Genomic DNA, 20516 nt, shown 5'->3' with positions numbered 1-20516 from the left:
CAGCATAGATGAAACTGTTGTGTTTTGATGTTGATCATTCATATTAAAGTTAAAAGGGGCTGCATACTTTCTTGTTATAATCAATTTTGTTGAATATACTATCAGTCACATTTTTCCCTAGGCTGTGTCTAGAAATGCATGTATGAGTGGCATAAGAGAGAGTCGATTTCAATAATGCTACAAAACATAACTGTCTACAAGCCTTATTTTTATCCCTCCTGGTTGAATACAGAAGAACCTATTTCCTATTGTGCCAGTCCAAGTGCTCAGAAAAGATTTTGTATGCTTAATTGCATCATATAGCCTCATCATTAAAAACAATTTTAATATATTAGTGAACTAATCAAGTAATTCTGTTGATTACTATTTTATTTCATTTAATTTTTTAGTAATTTTTAGGGGATTTGCAAACTGTTTTGCTACTTAAATGACTGTTGCATTGTGATAGTGTTCAAAGTTATTTGAGTTCAACTTTTTAATAATCATCAAGAATTAGCAGTTGTGAAATATATCTACAATCTCAATCAATTCCTGTGATGTCCCACATTGTTCTTTAACAGCACAGCTGCAGGCACTTCTGTGTAGAGAAGACAAATTGGCTTTCTTTCAAATATCATACAATATACATACAGATGAGTAAGTTATAAGACCATGGACCTCATCCTTCAGCCTCTTTGGTATACATTTTCCAGGTAGAACTTTATAGGTTTTCATAGTTCTCTGGATATGTTTTTATGTCCATCCCAAACTCTGCTAAAATGATTTATGAAAATTTGTCATATACTTTTCTTGAAACTGAACCAATATGAAGAAGATATTATCTTTGATGTCATTATGGCATAAACAGCAATAGAATGATATTGGGGGTGTCAACTGAATCTAAGACTATCTTGCTGCTTGGTGATGAAGTACTATTATTGATGAAGATCAGATGTAGCCTTGTTTCCATTGATTTTTGTTAAAAGAATGTGATATGAAAGAGGTAACTCTGCAGCCAGTGCTGATACTTATGACCTTCGTAGGTCTGAAAAGCAAAGCAAAGCTTTGTTTTGCTTTTGGTAAACTGTTTCTATACACCTTCAAAACGTACTGTATGTTTCTCAAATTCCAGCAAAATCTAGTAAAATTCATCATGAAAATATTCTGGAATACATCCCAAACCATGAAGTCCTACCATTGGTTGAAAATCAAATTAGCAAGCAGCTAGCATTTGTTAATTTAATAAGATAGCCAGTTTATAAATCAGTGGTGTCAAACTCGATTTCAATGAGGGCCGCATCAGGGTTGTGGTTAACCTTGGGGGGGCGGGACATGGCTGGAATGGATGTGGCCAAGGTGGGCATGGCAAGCTTCCCTGCCTCCCTCCTTCTGATTTCCATCTCCTTCCTTCCTTCCTTCCTTCCTTCCTTCCTTCCTTCCTTCCTTCCTTCCTTCCTTCCTTCCTTCCTTCCTTCCTTCCTTCCTTCCTTCCTTCCTTCCTTCCCCCCTCCTTCTCCTTCTCATTTCATTCATTCCTCTGCACTCAAGAAGGGATGAAGGGAGATTGGCAGTGCTGCTCATGGCCATGCTTACAGCAGCTCTTGCTTTCCCACATGGGGCGGGGTGTGGTAGTCCAGTGAAAGGGAAGCTGCACGGGCTGCAAGGTCTGGCCAGAAAGCAGGCCATGGAAGCACTGGTAGTGGGCACGGCACTGATCTATAACTTGATGGTGCCATTCGGCCTGGAACATGGTGAGCCTTAAATCTGTGGGGCAGCCCTGGAGCCAGCTAGGATCTGCCTCCGCCACCTCAGCCCTGGCCCCTGGACATGCACACAGGAGGCAGCAAGTTCCCAGAGGCCAGGGCTGAAGCAGTTCCTCGCCAGCTCCAGAGCTGTCCCACAGATCTAAGGCTGACCACCTTCCAGCCTGGATGGCAGCCATCAAGTTATAGATTAGTGCTTGGCCAGCCTGGCCAGGGCTGAGGTGCCGGGGCCAGTCCTTCACTATCTCCAAGGCAGCCCCGCGGGCCTTGAATTTGACACCCCTATTATAAATAAACTCAAGCTCCCACCCTCAAAGAAGATAAACGCTGAAGAAAAAGTAAGGAAAAAGTAAAGGCAAATATAAGCAATTTTGTGCCTAAAGAACAGTTGCACGAATTAGGCATGTCTAGTTCAATGAAAAAAAAGGACTAGGGGTGACATGATAGCAGTGTTCCAATATCTAAGGACCTGCCACAAAGAAGAAGGGGTCAATCTATACTCCAAAGCATCCGAAGACAGGATAAGAAGTAATGGATGGAAACTAATCAAGGAGAATCCAACCTGGAATTAAGGAGAAATTTCCTGAAGTTAGAACAATTAATCAGTGGAACAACTTGCATCCAGAAGTTGTGGGTACTCCAACACTTGCAATAGTTTAGTTGCAATATTTAAAATATGAACAATAATATTAAAACAAAAAATATTAAAAGTATTTAGAACATGAAAAAATGTATTTTACCACTGAATGTGTTTAAGCTAAAATGTTAATTGAGTTATGGTATAATATTATTCCACCAGTGCCATCTATTGGGAAAGTGTAATGGATTATATTTCCACATCTCTGAAATGAATTTCAGTAAAACTAAATAGGAAAATTCCTTTGTAGGCACAAATGCATAATAAAATAAAAAAAACAGTGCAGCATTTTCAAAAGAGCCTATTTTTTATCTGAGGAAACCTAGACCATTTGTTAAAGTATTTAAATCCCAAACATACATAAGTATATAAAATATACAGAAGACATTAAATAATGTGTAGGTAACAGAATTATTTATCAACACGAAACTGTAAATAAATAGACTTATTTATTTAGGATTTCTGTTGGTGAATAAATAATATCAGAAATTGTTCATTCTTTAAGAACCTGATGTCCTGAACTGCAATTTATAATGTTCCAAAGAAATAAGGTTTTTGCAAATAATTTTAAGTTGGGGATTGCAGGAATTGTACTTCAGTACATTTAGATGTCATCGGGTGGAATAAGGTTATTTTGCAATAGCCAATGGATCAGTATCCATTGATAGGTACCTGCCTCCACAAAGCTAATTTTAACTGCTGTAACTTATGTTCTTTCAGTAATCCTGGGGGAAATATAACAAGATTAATCTCAACTAGATTGTTTTAAATGAAAACAAATTTCATTATCACTTATGTAAAAAAGCTATGTGATGAGGGTAACTAAAGTAATGCAGTCACTGTGAACAACTATTTAAGTGGTCAATTTAAATGAAAACAGGAAAAAAAGGATTGAAAGTTTTCCTAAGAGATTTCATGGTTTGATGGAGTATCATTCTTTGTACACTTAAAAAGCAATGCAATTTAGAGCCTCCTAGCAACTATAAAGATGTAAGTACCTGCAAGTTAGCCACAAATGAAGCCACAGACTTCTAACCTTGACAGAGAACAGGGAAATAGGAACCCCTGAGTGACAGGTTTCTATTTATTTCCAATATGATAAGCCAACCTTGGTTTAAGTGCTCTCACAGGATTAAAACACATATTGTCTTCATAAAGTAATTACAAAATGTGAGAAATGCAGGGTAGTAAAATATTCTAAAATAAAAACAGATTATTATAATAAGTGAATGGCTAAACAGTTTCTGAATAGTTGGTATTTTTATTTTACATATATTAATGGCATAGAAACCAAGAGGATTCTTTTAAAAAGAGAACCCTAAAAGATTAACTAATTAAACTTTGATCTTAAATTTATTATGAAATTGTTGTAAAATAAATAGATATGTCATCATTTACAAAGTTACCAAATTCATATCAATTTGTGTTAAACTGCTAGTGAGGAAATGTCAATAATTCCATGAACATACTTTTGATAACAGATTATGTGCCTCTTATCTTTTTATGGGTTTTTCCCCAAGTGAAAGTCTATAGTATAATTTGAAATATATTTCAGTTTATATATTTTCCAGGAGATAATATATTTTTAGTGATTAAGATGTTGGGCTGGGATCCAGGAGACCAAAGTTCAAGTTCACCTTCAGCCCTGAATCATATTCACTGGTTGACTTTGGGCAAGATCCTCTCAGATTATTTTTATGGGGAAAAATTGGTAGAGGAATTGTTGAGGCAATGTTGACAGCTGGAATATAGATAGAAATCTAACAAATGAAGCAAGTATGCAACCAAACAAATATTTCTATATACCACCTGAAGCTATCATAAAATAAGGGGACTCAATGGCTCAGTGGATAGATGCTGAGCTTATCAGCTGCAAAGCTGACAGTTGGAGTATGACACCCAAGTGCTGCACAATGGTCCCTAGAGGTGTGTAGTAAGACACTGAAATTGTGGCTTTGCGCTTGAATATGGGAGCAAAGGTATGACAACATGCCCTGTTTTGGGTTATCCGGTCTACTTTTGGTTTTTATAAACTTCTGGTTGCTATGCATTTTTCTTTTTATATTTGTTTTTTATTTTTAATTCTCTTAGCCACCCAGAGTCATTCATTTGAGATGGGTGGTCATGTAAATCAGGTAGGTAGGTAAGTAGGTAGACAATCAGATTTCATAATATCTAAGCATCCCTTCCACCAGTAGCAATCTTATTGTGGAAAAATAAAACCTTACACACTTTCTTAAAAATCCAGAAAGTTAGGGGTAATTCATGGCCTCTTAGGTGATTTTTTTCAGAGAAATTTCTTCACCAGGTTCCTTGATGTATTCAACAATGGCAAAGATTCTAATGTACTGCCTTCATTGGAAAAGTTCTTTAAAAATTTGGGAGATATTTAGAGAAATATGTGCCTTGAAAATAGCCCATGTTGAGCTATATAATACAGATAAACACCAGGAGCTGACAACAGGAAATGTTTTATGACATTCGGTATTGTCTTATAAAATGTTTTATAAAATTTGTAAAATCTGAATTCCACGGTAGTCATGAATCCTGGATTCTGGATGCATTCTGTAAGTTAGCCCATTTGAGGTGACTTGCTTCAAAAATTGTTGCTCTACAATGTACCATTGCACCCAGTGAAAAATTACACTTAAAACAATTTAATTTTAGTAGTATGTAGAAAGCTAGCAGTTTATGATACTGAATTTGGTCCACCTTCTGAGTTGTCTTCAAAGGTAGCCCCAGGTAGACTATGCTACAATAGTCTATCTGTGAGTTGGAAAGGCCATGAATTATTCCTGGTCCCAAAGACCTGTAATAGGTAGCAGTCAAAGCTCAACAAAGGCTCACTTGGCCATAGCCTCTATCTGTATACTCAAGAGTATTTGCATCAAGACAAATTCCTTGTGTGTCCAATCACACTTGGCCAATAAAGAATTCTATTCTATTCTATTCTATTCTATTCTATTCTATTCTATTCTATTCTATTCTATTCTATTCTATTCTATTCTATTCTATTCTATTCTATTCATTTGTCAATAAATAAACAGTATATATCAGGCTAATTAAATGAAATAGTCACATCAATATATTGTGTAAATGTGATAAACGAAGGTACCTTTCTACAGATATGGAACAAAATATTGTGTTGCTGCCCTAAGTGTTGGTTTAATGTCATGGTTCTGAGTAATGCTCCCAACCAATTCAAGACTCTGAGGCCTTGGCTTTCACAAAAATCCTGTTTATTCGGTACATCATATCAGCACGGTCAGAGATGAAACCAACACTGAATAATTCTTACGTTGTTGATATGATTAAATAGATTTAAACAGATAATCAGAGTTGGAAGGGACTTTATAGGTCATCTAGTACAGCCCCCTGCCCAAGCGAGAGACCCTACACCATTTCTGACAAATGACATTTCTGACAGTCCAATCTCTTCTTGAAAGTCTCAAGTGATGACACTCCCACAACTTCCAAGGGCAAGCTGTTCCATTGGTTGATTGTTCTCACTGTCAGAAAGTTTCTCCTTATTTCCAGATTAAATCTCTCCTTGTACAGTTTCCATCCATTATACCTTGTCTGGCCTACAGGCGCTTTAGAAAATAGTTTGACCCCTTCGTCTCTGTGGCAGCTCCTCAAATATTGGAAGACTGCTATCATGTCTCCCCTGGTTCTTCTCTTCACTAGACTAGCCATGCCCAGTGCCTGTAACTGTTCTTCATATGTTTTATCCTCCAGTCCCCTAATCATCCTGGTTGCTCTTATCTGTACTTTTTCCAGAGTCTCAACATCTTTTTATAATGTGGTGACCAAAACTGGATGCAGTACTCTAGGTGTGGTCTTACTAAGGCTTTATAGAATGGTATTAGTTCCTTACTTGATCTCAATTGTATCCCTCTATTAATGCAATTTAAGATTGCTTTAGCTTTTTTGGTTGCTGTTGCATACTGCTGGCTCATATTTAGCTGGTTGTCCAATAAGACTCCAAGATCCCTCTTACAGTTACTGCTAGTGAGCCTGGTTTCACCCAGTCTATACGTGTACTTTTGGTTTTTCTTGCCTAAGTGTAGAACTTTACTTTTCTCTACATTGAATTTCATTTTATTAGATATGGCCCAGTGTTCTAGTCTGTCAAGATCCATCTGGATCTTGAGCCTATCTTCTTGGGTGTTAGCTACTCCTGCCAGCTTACAAATCTACAAATTTGGTAAGTTCCCCTTCTATTCCCTCATCTAAGTCGCTAATGAAGATATTGAAGAGTACTGGGCCTAAGACAGAACCTTGTGGCACCCCACTGCTTATTTCCCTCCATGTAGACTTAAACCCATTAAGGACTACTCGTTGAGTACACTTTGTCAGCCAGTTGCGAGTCCATCTAGTGGTGGTGCTATCTATTCCACCTTTTTCTAGCTTACTAAGAAGTAGGTTGTGGTCTACTTTGTTGAGTGCCTTGCTGAAATATAAATATATTATGTCCACAGTATTTCGCTGGTCTACTAATTTAGTCACTATGTTGAAGAATGAAATAAGATTGGTTTGGCATGATCTGTTTTTAACAAATCCATGCTGACTGCTAGTTATTTCTTTACTTATTTCTAGATTTTGGCAGATCTGTTTTTTTTTTATTATCTTTTCCAGTATCTTCCGGGTTATTGATGTTAGGCTGATTGTTCTATAGTTTCCTGGGTCTGGTTTTTTTCCTTTTTTGAAGATGGGAACCACATCAGCTATTTTCCAGTTCTCTGGTAATTCCCCGATGCTCCAGAATTTTTGAAAGATATGATGCAGTGGTTCTGAGATTACCTCTGCCAGCTCCTTTAAAACTCTGGGAGTTTCCCAGAGGCCCTGGTGATTTATGTTCATCAAAATCAGACAGGTGTTCTCTTACTATTTTTTTGTTTATTTTAATTTTTATTTCTGCTCTATCTTTTACAGTTATGTTTTTGGTGGGTTGAGTTATAGTTTTTTTTTGCATGAAGACAGAGGCAAAGAATGAGTTAAGCACTTCTGCTTTCTCTCTGTTGCCTGTTACTTCCTTGCCGTTTTCTCTCTTTAGTGGAACGACTGTTTCCTTGATTTTTTTCTTGTTATTTATATGTTGGAAGAAACTTTTTTTATTATCTTTGACTTTTGTTGCAAGTCTTTGTTCGTTCTGAACCTTTGCTTTCCTGACTTCGTCTTTGCAGATTCTGGCTATCTGCTAATATTCTGCCTTAAGTTGTATGTACCTCTTTCCATTTTTTGTACTTGTCATTTTTTTATTTCAATTTGCCAGAGAATAGAATAGATACTGTCCATCCCTCTTGTATCACAGATCATGTTAGCCAACCAAACAGGTGATGGACTTCTCAGCACTCCCTCCAGCTGTTGCTTGGGCACACTGATTTTAAGTATTATGGACTTCTGAGATGCAACCGTTTCATTTTACAGATTTTTACTTTCATTCTACCTATTGTCACCTTCAGTTTACAAAGAGATTTCTCTTGACTGTCCCCTCAATGCTTTTACATTAATCGGTATTTTATTTATCAATATACAATGATAAAGGACATTTATTTTATTCACTTTAAAATGACAACTATTTAATTCCTGATCAAGCATATAACCAGCAAGTAGAAAATGAAGTAGAATAACTGCCAAACCTGTTGGCAAGGTCTCAGCTAAATTTTCTGGATGCTTGGGATGGCATAGGCTGGCTAGGTTCTAGGCTCTCCAATACATGGCTAGATGCAAATTAACTCTAGCTGTATAAACTGCTTATACAGTAGATATATGTTTTTATCATGAAGTTCCAATTCCTTCCTAAAACCCACTACAGTTTAATTTTAGCAGTTCTTTATCTCATCCTTGTCACATTTTATTTTTCCCCTAAATTTGATCCTGAAGTTGATTATTACCTGTCTGTCATGAAAAACTCTTGTCTCTCAAATTAATCTCTACAATAACATTTTACCAGTTTCCTTAATTTTATCTTTGTTTCTTCTCTAGTTTATATTTAATACATGTTTAAAGCTCATTTTTAAGCAGTCTTCCAAGAATGCAGCCCATTTAATGCTTTGAAGATTTTTTTTGTGTATGTGCTAACATACTTTAAAAACTGTCTTCTCTGAATATGTTGCACAATCCTATTCTCTATAAATGTGTTTGTTTTAATGTCACATTTAATGTCACAATTTTGAAAAGAATCTATCATTCTAGGAATTAGCTTTGGTTTGTCAAGAACACATTATGCCAAACTAGCTTAATTTCTTTTCATTACAGAATTGATTAATTTGGTAGACTGAAGGAATGCTATGAATGTAATACGCCTTGATCTCAATAAAGAATTTGGCAAGTTTCACACGTTTTAAGAAGAGATTGGGCAACCATTTGTCTGAAATGGCATAGGGTTTCTGCCTGAGCAGGTGGCTGGACTAGAAGACCTCTAAGGTTCATTCTATTCTATTCTATTCTATTCTATTCTATTCTATTCTATTCTATTCTATTCTATTCTATTCTATTCTACTCTACTCTACTCTACTCTACTCTACTCTACTCTACTCTACTGTATTCGTACTGTTGTGGAGAAAATGCCTATATGTGTAAGATGCTGTCACCCAGGAAATTTGCTACTGCTTGAATAACCATACCAAGCATGTTAATAAGTACTTTTGTATTGTCCTGGAAGGAAGGATCAAGCTACCATCCTTGGCCCAGTGTTATTCAATAAATTAAACAAGTCTTATATCAGGCGTATCTAACCTTTTGGCTTTCCTTGATTGCAGGGAGTGAAGAATTGTCTGGGGCTGCATATAAAATATATAATATAATGCATATAAATATGCATAATTTACAATCTTGTGGGGCCATTACTAGCTGTCCAGGGTTGCATGGAGCCCTGGGGTCGTGAGTTGGATATACTTTTCTAATGTTCTTTGAAGGTTTGTGCTTAAAATTATTTTACATTTGTAAATGCCTGAACAATACAGTCTAATTCTAAATAAAACTTGTAATAAAACTCAAAAGGAAAATTAAATAGCATCATTCAACAGTTTAATAATTTGATGAAATTCTTCCTATAAATTCTAATATACTTTCAGTGAACACTGAAGTTTCTAGAGAGCCTCTAAAGCAGATCTTTGAGGGCACAAGAAATACAGTAGGAGGAAGAACAATAAAATTCATGTTATGTAGTATTTTGACAATAAAAACTTATATTAAAATACAGTGATTAAAGTACAAAGAACTATGTTGGCTGATCCTTGAGCTATAGATTTTAATGCTGGTTCACTTTTTTAAAAGTATTTTTGACAGTGAGGATGTTTAAAAATCTGCTATTTGCCACAGAAATAATTTCTTCAAAAAAGAGAAAATGAACAAACATTTTGAACTAAGCAAATCTTCACATTTCCTCATGTTCAGCAATGAATAAAACATTAAGTATTTACTAGATTGGGTTCTATGTGAATGGGAGAAATGTTCTCCAGAATGTGCAGCAGCAACCTCTTGTGGTCTGAATAAAGCAATGTATCCATAAGAACAGGAATGAATATGAATATATTACATGCATAATATCTTAGCTAAAAGATCATATGTGAAATATTTTTCTTGTATAGAAAATATCTGAAGTATATGTTTGCCTCACTAATGTAGAATTTTATGAAACATAACTTTTTTCTTTGACTACTAAACGCAATTGGCATGTATTTCAAACAAAAAATATCTTAACACATAATATATAAGGAATCTTTTCTACCATATTGTGTCAGATGAAGTTTATTGCAGAGACCAAATCTCTTCAACAGATTGTAGTATACAGTACATTGGCAAAGTACATTGTCATAGTTTAAAAAAAGTTACAGCCTGAAACAATAAGTACTTTGATCATACAAGCTTTGCTCTTAAAGCTTTAGAAGGTATATGTTATTTGTTATTTATATTCTTTTCACAGAAAAAGTCTTGTTAGATACTTTAGTGTACTTTAGTGTAATGGTTAGTGTACTTTAGTGTAATGTAAATATGATTATGGAATGTTATTTTATTAATATGGAATTCTGAATAAAGAACATAACAGCTGCTACGTGTGTACAGTTAGTAAGCAGATTTTTCTCACATGTGATTAATCTTTGAGCTGCCTTGTCATAAATACATATAGTAACTAACATAATTTTTTTTCTTTTTTCTAACTACTATGGCAGTAGGTTTATGGGACATGCCAAACTCTTAGGCTGTTATTTATCTAATAGGAATTGGCAGAAATCAGCAATAGTTTAATATCTACTAAATATATCACCTATTCTCTGCAGGACCTAATACTATAGAAAATTGCTTCTGGCAAATTTACAAAGCCCCCAATGGTCCCTTCAAAAAAGAAAGCTTTTCTAAGAGTAGAATTGACTGGTGAATAATTTATTATATAATGTATTTGTCAAAAATAGATGAAAGAAAAACATTTCCACTTATTTTTAAATGCAAATATTGTATTTTTGGGCTTTTTGTCTAATCCTCATTCATTCATTCATTCCCCATATAGTTTCCATTTAAAAAAATATGCATTGTAAACTTAACCACTAAGCTATATTAGCTCAATGCATTACTTCATCCAGTGAAATAATTAACACATGTCAAAACTTTAAAGATTATCCCCTCCCTGCCAATTGACATTGTTCAACAACTACCCCATGGTAAAAAATTCTGAAAATATAGTGTATCATAGGTATATAAAGCAGAATGTGTCAAAGCATGAATAATATTATTTGTACCTTTGAAGAATTAAAAATTCTTGGGTGGTATTGATACAACAATCCTATGTAGCTAGTATTACAAACTGAAAAGGTTCATTGATTAAGAAAAGGCAAGGCCAAAGGACAGAATTTCTCTACTGCTTTGTTCTTAAATGATTCTGGCTTAAGCATTTATTAAGATATTAGTAACTATCTTTATCTTTCTTCAGACATGCCCAAATGGAAACAATATATTACAAGTCAATGATATAATCATATAAGATGAAAATCAGCTTTTTGTCCACTGTGTTATTATTTACCAGACAAATAAATTAAAATATAGAGATTTATGTTACTCTATTCCCAAAAAACCTATTCCTATAATACTTCGTGAACTTGTAAACAAAGTTATGTTTTAAAAGATTTTTAAATAAATATGTCTACTTAAAAAAACCATTGCATACATTATATTTCACATCACTATTTTTGGGAATGATACTTCAAGCTTCTCTTTGAAATTAAACACATTTTAATATATATTTTCATTTTTAGAGATAAATAATTAAAGGAAATAATTTCTTAGTTTTAGTAACATTTTAAAACATAATATTAAAAATGCAAATACGTAAAAACAAAACTGTTTTTTGTTCTTCAATATCAAAACAAAACAAAGACCAACTTACTCTAATAAAGACTTGCATCGTTTCCTTTTCTTTTTGTGGATTTCGGTACTTCTCATAGAAGTCTCTTCGCTTCTTTGTATCTTTCGTAATTTTATCTTTTCTCTCTTTTTTTTCTGCAGGTTCATCTGAACTATCTGGAGACGGCTGTTCTTGAGCTTTTGTCTTTTCAACCTCAATATAATTCTCATTCGGATTCAGTATTATTATTCCATATCCTTCCTGTTCCAGATGAAAGGGGGGAAAAGGATTTATTGGTTCAAATGTACTGATTGAAGTGATTTTCACAGCACTAATAAAGGAAGTAGTAGTTGCATTTTTTTATCTTTGTGTCCAAATTTACAATGACCCCTTTTGTTTATTTGTTTGCTTTGCTCTTTACATTTTTACAGTGATTTACGCAGTTCATCAAGAAATTGTAAAATAGCTTCCTCCATACTAGATTCCAAAATTACCAACTTAATGCTTAATTAATAAAAGGTTACATGTAGGTTGCTTAAATCCTATTGATTGCAAAAGGATTTAGCAGACTTCAGAGATTAAACCATTAAACATTTGTTCAATTAAAAACTGATAGCAGCAATAACAATGAATCAATTTCAATTTTGATTATTTGATACTGTTTTGAATTCAATGGATTAGTTACAAGTTCAGACATAAGCACTTTTATTGGAATTAAAAATGCACTTAAAGGCTTCAAAGGAAAAATATTAGATTCTTCTCATAGAATATAAATTATAAATCAACAAGAAACATAAAGGGAAAAGTCTAAAATTTGAGACATTTTGTTTATATCAAAGAAAATAATCCTCATTAAAGAAAGTAAGAGAAGTCAAATCTACATAAACCAAATCCAGTTGTCAACATTTCAAAATTTCTTTATAACTTTTTGGAGAAAATCTATACTAAAATAAAATAAATTTTTATCTACTTAAAGTAAAATATTCCCTTGAATAAAAGAAGTCCACCTATGTAGATGATCAATGCTAAGTAAATCTTTGACAATAACAAAAGATACTTTATTTGGTGTTGCTTTATTCTAATCTTGTAGCTATTCAAAAACCTTGTAATGCATTGTGATAACTGTCAGGTAGACAGATTGTCACTTGGTGCTTTTCTACAGTTGGACACACTCGACTAGCTATTAAAATCACATTTGAAGAAAGTTCTTACTCTTCCTTGTGCCTGTACAAGTTTTCACGCCCTTCTCAAATTTCTACTATACCTTCTCCTCCCACCAAAACTAAGTTAAAGAACACTGTTGCACTCTGTTAAGCAGGGTGAATTAGAGGCATTCAGTTCACTGTCTATGGTATAAGGGAACATGGTAAAAAGGTCACCATAGGTCAAAGAGAAAATTGCCGCCTTCTAGATTCTGTACCATGAGTAAGTGATCTCCTGTCATTTTTTCCTCCTGTCATTTTTTCTCCAGTTTTCTTTTCAGCACAAACCCCATATACTACTGTATGCTTTTAGAAAAGATTAATGTATTAAATTAATATCTTTACTACAGTTTCTATATAAATAAACTGAATTGAAATTTATATTAAAATCAGGATTGGGACTTTTCTTTTTTAAAAATATAATAAATACATTGAAAAACAGATTCCTGTCTTCATGATTACTAATAACAAAACATTCTGAAGAGACTATTTTTCTAACTGTTTTATATAATTTCTCCCCGCACCCTAAAAAAAAACAACCTTGTACATTATGCATTATGTAGTGTCTTAGTTTGCTGTCCCATTTGTGATTTGAAGTTTTTTTCTTCTTTGAAGATAGGCCTTATATTGATTCATGTTATGTTCTATACAATGCAAGATGTAAAATTCATGTATTTGTTATTATTTTACAGGTATTACTGAAACTGAAACCACGTTCATTTTTTGCTACTCTCAAAAAAACCACAGACACACATAAATCATCAAAGAAGTAAAATTTGTCTAAGTTATTGATTATGTAACTGAAAATTACATGACTCATTTGTCCAATTTTATGAGGACATAATATCAATTTTTCACAGACACATCAACAGATGAAAAATGAATCCATTTAAAAATCTCAGCTACATAAATAAATTAAAGGATTTTTACCGATTAAGCTTAAATAGTACAAACCATCCTTTGGCATGGTTTAAAAACTTTTTTTAATATATTGTATTTATTAAAGTAAAGACATAATTAAAATAGTAATATTTCAGGAATCTATATAAGATGTTTTATGGGTATTTTTAAAAAGTTTATGATGATCCTTGTTTTGCTTAGCTGACATTATGTCATACTTTTCAGTCACTTCCCCCAAATAATATGAGGAAAAATAGGCACAAGAAAGAGGATAATGAGTAATAGACATTAAACTGATGAACAGAGGTAGAAATACAATATAATATATATAACTGGAATGGAATTTAACCTCTATCAGAGTTGCTAAAGTGAGACCAACCTAGCATTATCATAAATTAATTTTGCATTTGACAATATGACCTCTTGTTTCCTTTTCACCTTAAAAAGATTAAAATATTTTAAAAATTCATCAGAATGTATTTAAATTTTAACCTGCATTCTTTATTAATGAGGCTTTTAAAATAAGCTAATTTTTTATGTCAAAATGACAGGCAACTAATATTGGGACATCATCAATACATACAGAATGTAGAGACCAACTTAAACAAAGCCTTAAGCAGTCACAATTTATACATCACATCCACACATTTATATTTTGTTTAAAATAAGTCTTAAAATCTGTAACATACATTTTACAAATTTAAACCATACAATTGATATGATTTCTAACATTCACTTCCCTAGATATGCATGCCTATTTAACTCTAATCAACTAATTAATAATTTGCCTTCAAAATAAATGGTCTAATTGAAGCACTAAATGTAAAAAATATATCTGAAATGAAATACATCTACAATATAATACATTACAAATTTTTGAAGTTAAATGTTTTCAGAGATTTGTAGGATAAGCATTCAGCTGTGTGCAGAATACATTATTCAACAAGTTTCAAGTTCATCTTCACAACTATCAGGCAAAATTAAATGAGACAGTTTATAACTAGTCTCTACTAAAATTAGTCTTCAATAACTTTTGAATTCTAACTGATTATCAATTGGATAATGAATTTTATATCATTCAACCATTCCAAAAAACTATCCAGTAAGATTATACTATATACTATAAAATTATAACTTTATGATTCCAAAATCTATTGGGTTTTTTCTAACAGGTTAAAATTCCTATCAATTATTTCAGAAACCATTTAAAGGATGGACTTCATTTCTAATCTTATACATCTGCTTATTTATTCATATTGATTAAATTACAAGCAAGCTTAGAGAAATGTTGAAAAGTACTTATAATACCAAGTCTTTTTGTATCTTAGATCACAGGAAATTCATGAGTATTCTTGGTAGTCAAACATGGTATCAATACGAAAAAAAATTCTAATAACATCTATGGGATGCTTCTACTACTGTGTACAGGTACAACACCCTTATAGAATAAAATATAGAGAGCAACAGCAAAAAAAGTTTGAGATATATTCTGGGACACAAGAAGGCCCTTGTGTCTGCTGAAATGAATAATGAGCTATAAGAGTTCAGCCCAGCATATTAATCCACTAGGATAGCCCGCTGTATATGATCAGAGAGGTCAGAGCCTAGAGTGGAATATATTGACCCATGTGTCTATCTTTCTGGCTTGTAAGTAAAAATGTGTAACACATAATTTTGTTGAGCTTTATCAATCTGATTTTAAAAAAACAACACCCCTATTTAAAATGCTTGAAGCAGAATCAAGTTAGTTCTGCAGGGAAAGGACTCTTAGAACTTTAGATCAGTAACCTAGATCTACTGTATGCATGTTTAAAATGGTTACAAGAATGACTATTCATTGTTTTTAAAGATGTATGATCTGTTTATTTCTGATCTTTTTCATGAGAAGAGTACCTATGTGTCACTGTTGCAACAACCTAGATGCAACAGTAGGATGAGGTCATGACAACCAATCAGAAGTCACTAGTGAAGCGTAAAAGTAAACATAGCTGTTGGAGATGCAGCTCAGCTTGAAAAATGCCCCCTCTATTATTTGAGCAATTTTCTCAAGACGTGACCTGAGACTGAAATGCCTAAAATGTCAGTTGACTTCTTTTTGTATTTTCACCCAATGTGCATTTTGGCAACTGCACCCTGCTAACATTTTGTAATATTTTCATCCCAGTTACACCACATCTCTTAGACTCCAGCATTCCACTGCTGTGTCCAAGTGTATAAAAATGCTATATTACTGCCAAACTTTATATTGCTCCACAAAGTTTCCAACTTAAAATAGCTCATCAAGTTAGGCAAGAAAAGAAAACATGCCACAAAAAGTTTTTAGGAGACCACCTGTTGTCTATTATTTTTACATAGCACTTACTCATAAATCATAACACAGGGTAATTAATCAAGCTGTCAAAGAAAAGGTCAAAGGTTACACAGGGGAGTCAGAAGGTCATTCATGGGCTGATAGAGGTCAGGGTCACACCACATTCCTCATTATCAAGTTGGGATGAGAGACGACCCAAGCAAACAAAAGTGAAAGCAGATGGAGAAGTGAGTGGATAAAAAAGAAAGAAAACTTGACAAACAAAAAGAAAAGTGAAAGAAGAGTGTCAGCTGCCTTCAAATAAAGCATAGAATAGAATCAAAACACACTGGAATCTGCTCAGAAATGTTCTATGTAAAATAAAGAAACTATATTTTCATTTAAAAATGTCATATAATTTAGATGTTTTAATGGAAATAAACAGCATCACTAAGTGCTTTGACTATTTCATACAAATACGCAACAATTACAAGCAAATCAGATAAAGAAATTATGTTGAACATAATCAATCTTCCCCACCTCCGCACTTTGGGTATAGCCTATAGAATCATAATAAAATATTTGTATAAAAATAGTATTGAAATTATACTCTTCAAAACCACAAATGTTCATTAACATAAAGCATCATAAAAGTCCTTCTGGATGACACAAGAGTTATAAAATATTCTATCATTACACTAACCTGAATTAGATGCAGAATAGTGTGCAAAATTAGCTGTCACCCTTTCCTCAAAATCTTTGCTAATCTCATTTTGAATGTTTGCAGCTTTATCAACACATGCATCAATGTCAGCTCCTTGGTTACTGAACCGCAGTACTTGGAAGAAGATATAATTAAAATGTTTTGGCACAGAAAAGGTGAAATTGTATCTTCCCGTATTCCCCAAGGACTCTGTAAAACATGTAGGATATATTGACAAACACACACCCTTGTCTAGAGCCCTGACATTCCAGGTCACCAACTGCTATTTATTTCAGAACATTTGCACTTACCCATACAATCACCTGCTGTGTTACTAACTTTTAATGGCTGTTGAAAATTTAAAACTAAACAAAAAAAGTTTCAGTGCCTGATAACTACTTAAATGTATTAAATGTCTCAGTTATCTGGATTTTTGGTTTTATTTTTCCTTTTTATTGTAAATACTTATACATTTAATTTGCTATAAATTTTATATATAATGAAACTTTCTCAAATACAATAAATCAGATAAGATACTGCCACAGCATGTACACAATTATAAAATTCATATTAAAAACAATGTTTTGTTATGAATTATTATCATACTTTATACAAAAGACAAGATCTGAGAACTCTGAATCTTTTAAAAGTCATTTAAATAAATTCCAGCCAACTTTAATTTTAATTTCTACTACATGGGCAAAATAAAACTAATGAAAAGATACATGCTGTCAGTTTGAATAGGAATAATCTCATAGCATACAGCATGCTACTGTAATAATTAAGAAGTTTAATTTTATTGGTCTGTGACATCAATTGGATTAAAAATAAAATATAGCTTAACTGCTATTACATTTTTAGAATTGGATATAAAAATACGGAGTTAGTACAGCTTTATAAAACATGAAGATTTAGAAGTACAATATTTTAAAAACATAAAACATGGCGAATTTTAAAATAAACAATAATGCATTGATTAATAAATAAGATTGGTTTTCCTTAATCTCAAGATAGCTACATATTTACCCATTATAGAATATGTTGAGTGCCTAATTTTGAGCAACAGGTCAAGTACAGCAGATATTAAAGGAAAACATTACTGTCTATTAAATACTAATATACAACATTTATTATAAAGATTGGTTTATGATGTTTCTTGCTATAAATATGAAGTTCCTCACTTTATCTCTTCTACCATTGTTCCTGAAATGGCCTTAGACAAGCTCATTACAATACAAAAACTTTATTTTGATCTTTGGCCAGCATAATACCACTGTTTTTCATTCAGCCTTAAGCCTTAGCCTTAGCCTTCAACTTTGGAACAACGTAAGCAATATTATGTTTGAAATGTCTTGAATGCTAAATTTCAAGCTCAAAAAGCTCAGTTTTGACCTTAAGGATGTGTTCTGATACTATTCCCAGCATCCAGAATAATCAGAACAATGTTGAAACATTTCTAATAAGGTCAGGACAACACATTTTAAATTCAAAATGTTTCATGTTTGAAAAAGCTTGCATTTCTAAATGTAAGTACAGTATATTGCAATAGGACTGTACAACAATAGATTTATGGATATACAACGAACTCAAACACTGCATGGATTATAAAGCTATTACTAGTTTTACAGAAAAGAAGCTATAAAGAATCATATATTTGAATATAAATGTTTCATTGTCACAGAAACATATGTAAGAGTCATCCTCATAGTTCTAGCTTATTAATGGTTCCCTTGGTTAAAAAAAAATATCTTTGGATTCCACGCATTCACAAGCAGAAATTGGAACAAAGGTAAATTTTAGATGAATTCTAAGAATAATTTGAATATTTTTAATATGTGAAGTCACTTATACTAAATGACAAAAATGATATGTGATAGTTCAAAGGGTTTTCAGATAGTTGAAATAACTGAGAAAGGAACTCCCTTACTAGTGTTGCAATTGCAAACTGTGACAAATAACGTGTTTCTCCAACAATACGACCCCCCCAATAGGAAGACCCAGCATGTTTTCTAGGCATAAAATGAAATTAAGCCCCTCCCCCAAATTTAGGCCTAGTTTAAAACATGCGAAATTGGGGGGAAGGCAGGGGGAACTTCCCATTAGGAGTGTCCCGTGGGCAGCTACGCCTCACTATCAGCCCCTCCTAACAGCCAATTATGGTGGAGCATGAAGGGCTCCCTTACCCCTCCCTTACCCAGGTCAGCAGCCGCTTCTCAGGCCTCCGTAGCTTCCACGGTTCCCCCCGGTGCTGGCGCCTCTCTCGACAGCGCCGTCTCCAACAACAGCGTCTGAGTCGCTCCCGCTTTTCCCCCATCCCCATAACAACAGGAAAAAAAACATTTTGAGGTACCTGGGAGCACCGTGCGCTGCGTTTTGGTTTAATCCCAAGCGGCTGGGTGGGCGTGAGAAGAGCCAAGCGAGCGTCTCTGCTGCTTCTACCCTTGGTGCTCCAGCCTCGGGCTCTGCAAGTTTGCAAAAGTCCCGGTGCGCAGCCTGTTCCTGCATTCCAAGCGCCCAGACCGAGCTGCAGCTGTCCCTCTCTCACCAGCACTGTCTCCAACAACAGTGGCAGCAGCGGCGGGAACCGTGGAAGCGTTTCAGCTGCTTCTCGGATGGGGGAGCCGCCTCCGAAACTTCCATGGTTCCTGCCGCTGCTGCCGCTGTTATTGGAGATGGTGCTGGCGAGAGAGGGACAGCTGCAGCTTGGACTGGGCGCTTGGAATGCAGGAACGGGCTGTGCACCGGGACTTTTGCAAACTTGAAGACCCCGAGGCTGGAGCACCAAGGGTAGCAGCAGCAGAGACACTCGCTTGGCTCTTCTCACGCCCACCCAGCCGCTCGGGATTAAACCAAAATGCAGTGTGCGGCGCTCCCAGGTACCTCAAAATGTTTTTTTCCCTGTTGTTACGGGGACGGGGAAAAGTGGGAGCGACTCAAGACGCTCTTGTTGGAGATGGTGCTGGTGCACCCCCCAAAAGACATCCTAGCCATTTTTTCGGGGCTCAAAAAAAAATAAGGCCCAGCCTTATTTTGTGAGAAACACAGTACCTTTGTTGAGTATTTTATAGCCAGCCAGTCGTTCTGCAGGATATTGTTTCTTCCTAGCATTTTCTGCTTATTCTTTTTTGATCAACTGAGCTTTGATCCATTGGTTACAACAGGAATTGACCAATCAGCTTGTCACCTGAATCTGATGTCATAGATTGAGAGATAATGATTGGCCCAAACTCACCCAGCTGGCTTTCATGTGTAAGATAGGACTAGAACTCACAGTCTCCTGGTTTCTAACCTGCTGCCATAACCACCTCACACTAAACTGATTCTTTTTTCCCCAGGATATGGTTGAGAAGTTTTAGCAGTTCAGTTCAAGCAAGTATATTCTGTGTTTTACTTTTTCCCAAATTGACATTAGGTATTCCATGATTCAGTGTTTTGCATGATTATTATTACTACTACTACTTTTTTAAAGTGACTTTTGTTGACTCAGTAGCAACTTTTCAGGACTGAAGAAACTTCTTGGATGGGAAGCAAAATGAGTTACCTTTTGAAAAGCACATTTGGGTTTTGGGGACTCACATTACATTCACATTAGAAATAATAACTAGACCTTACAACAAAAGAGATAGCATATTTTCACTATCTAATGGGAGAAATGCATCTTTTAAGGATGTCATCTCTCTTGTCCTCCTCTGGACATTA

General features: G+C 34.4%; 1 protein-coding gene across 14 annotated transcripts in view; it reads right to left on the bottom strand.

Moving 5' to 3' along the window:
- ARB2A (ARB2 cotranscriptional regulator A) overlaps positions 1–20516 on the bottom strand; it is a 219307-nt gene that overhangs the window by 136730 nt on the left and 62061 nt on the right. For 12 of the 14 annotated variants that reach the window (XM_026672399.2, XM_087958181.1, XM_026672417.2 and 9 more), the window contains one exon: positions 11765–11983. The exons of the other annotated variants lie outside the window; for them this stretch is intronic. In XM_026672399.2, the coding sequence (XP_026528184.1) occupies positions 11765–11983 (219 nt within the window). The remainder of the gene's footprint in view (positions 1–11764; positions 11984–20516) is intronic. 14 annotated transcript variants of the gene reach the window in all.

The sequence above is a fragment of the Notechis scutatus genome, chromosome 2 (genome assembly GCF_049901735.1).
Source record: "Notechis scutatus isolate UNSWTSFEM ecotype Mainland chromosome 2, rNotScu1.2, whole genome shotgun sequence".
Lineage (NCBI taxonomy): Eukaryota > Metazoa > Chordata > Lepidosauria > Squamata > Elapidae > Notechis > Notechis scutatus.
Note: the sequence above shows the minus strand (reverse complement) of the source record. Positions and strands in the feature narration are given on the sequence as shown.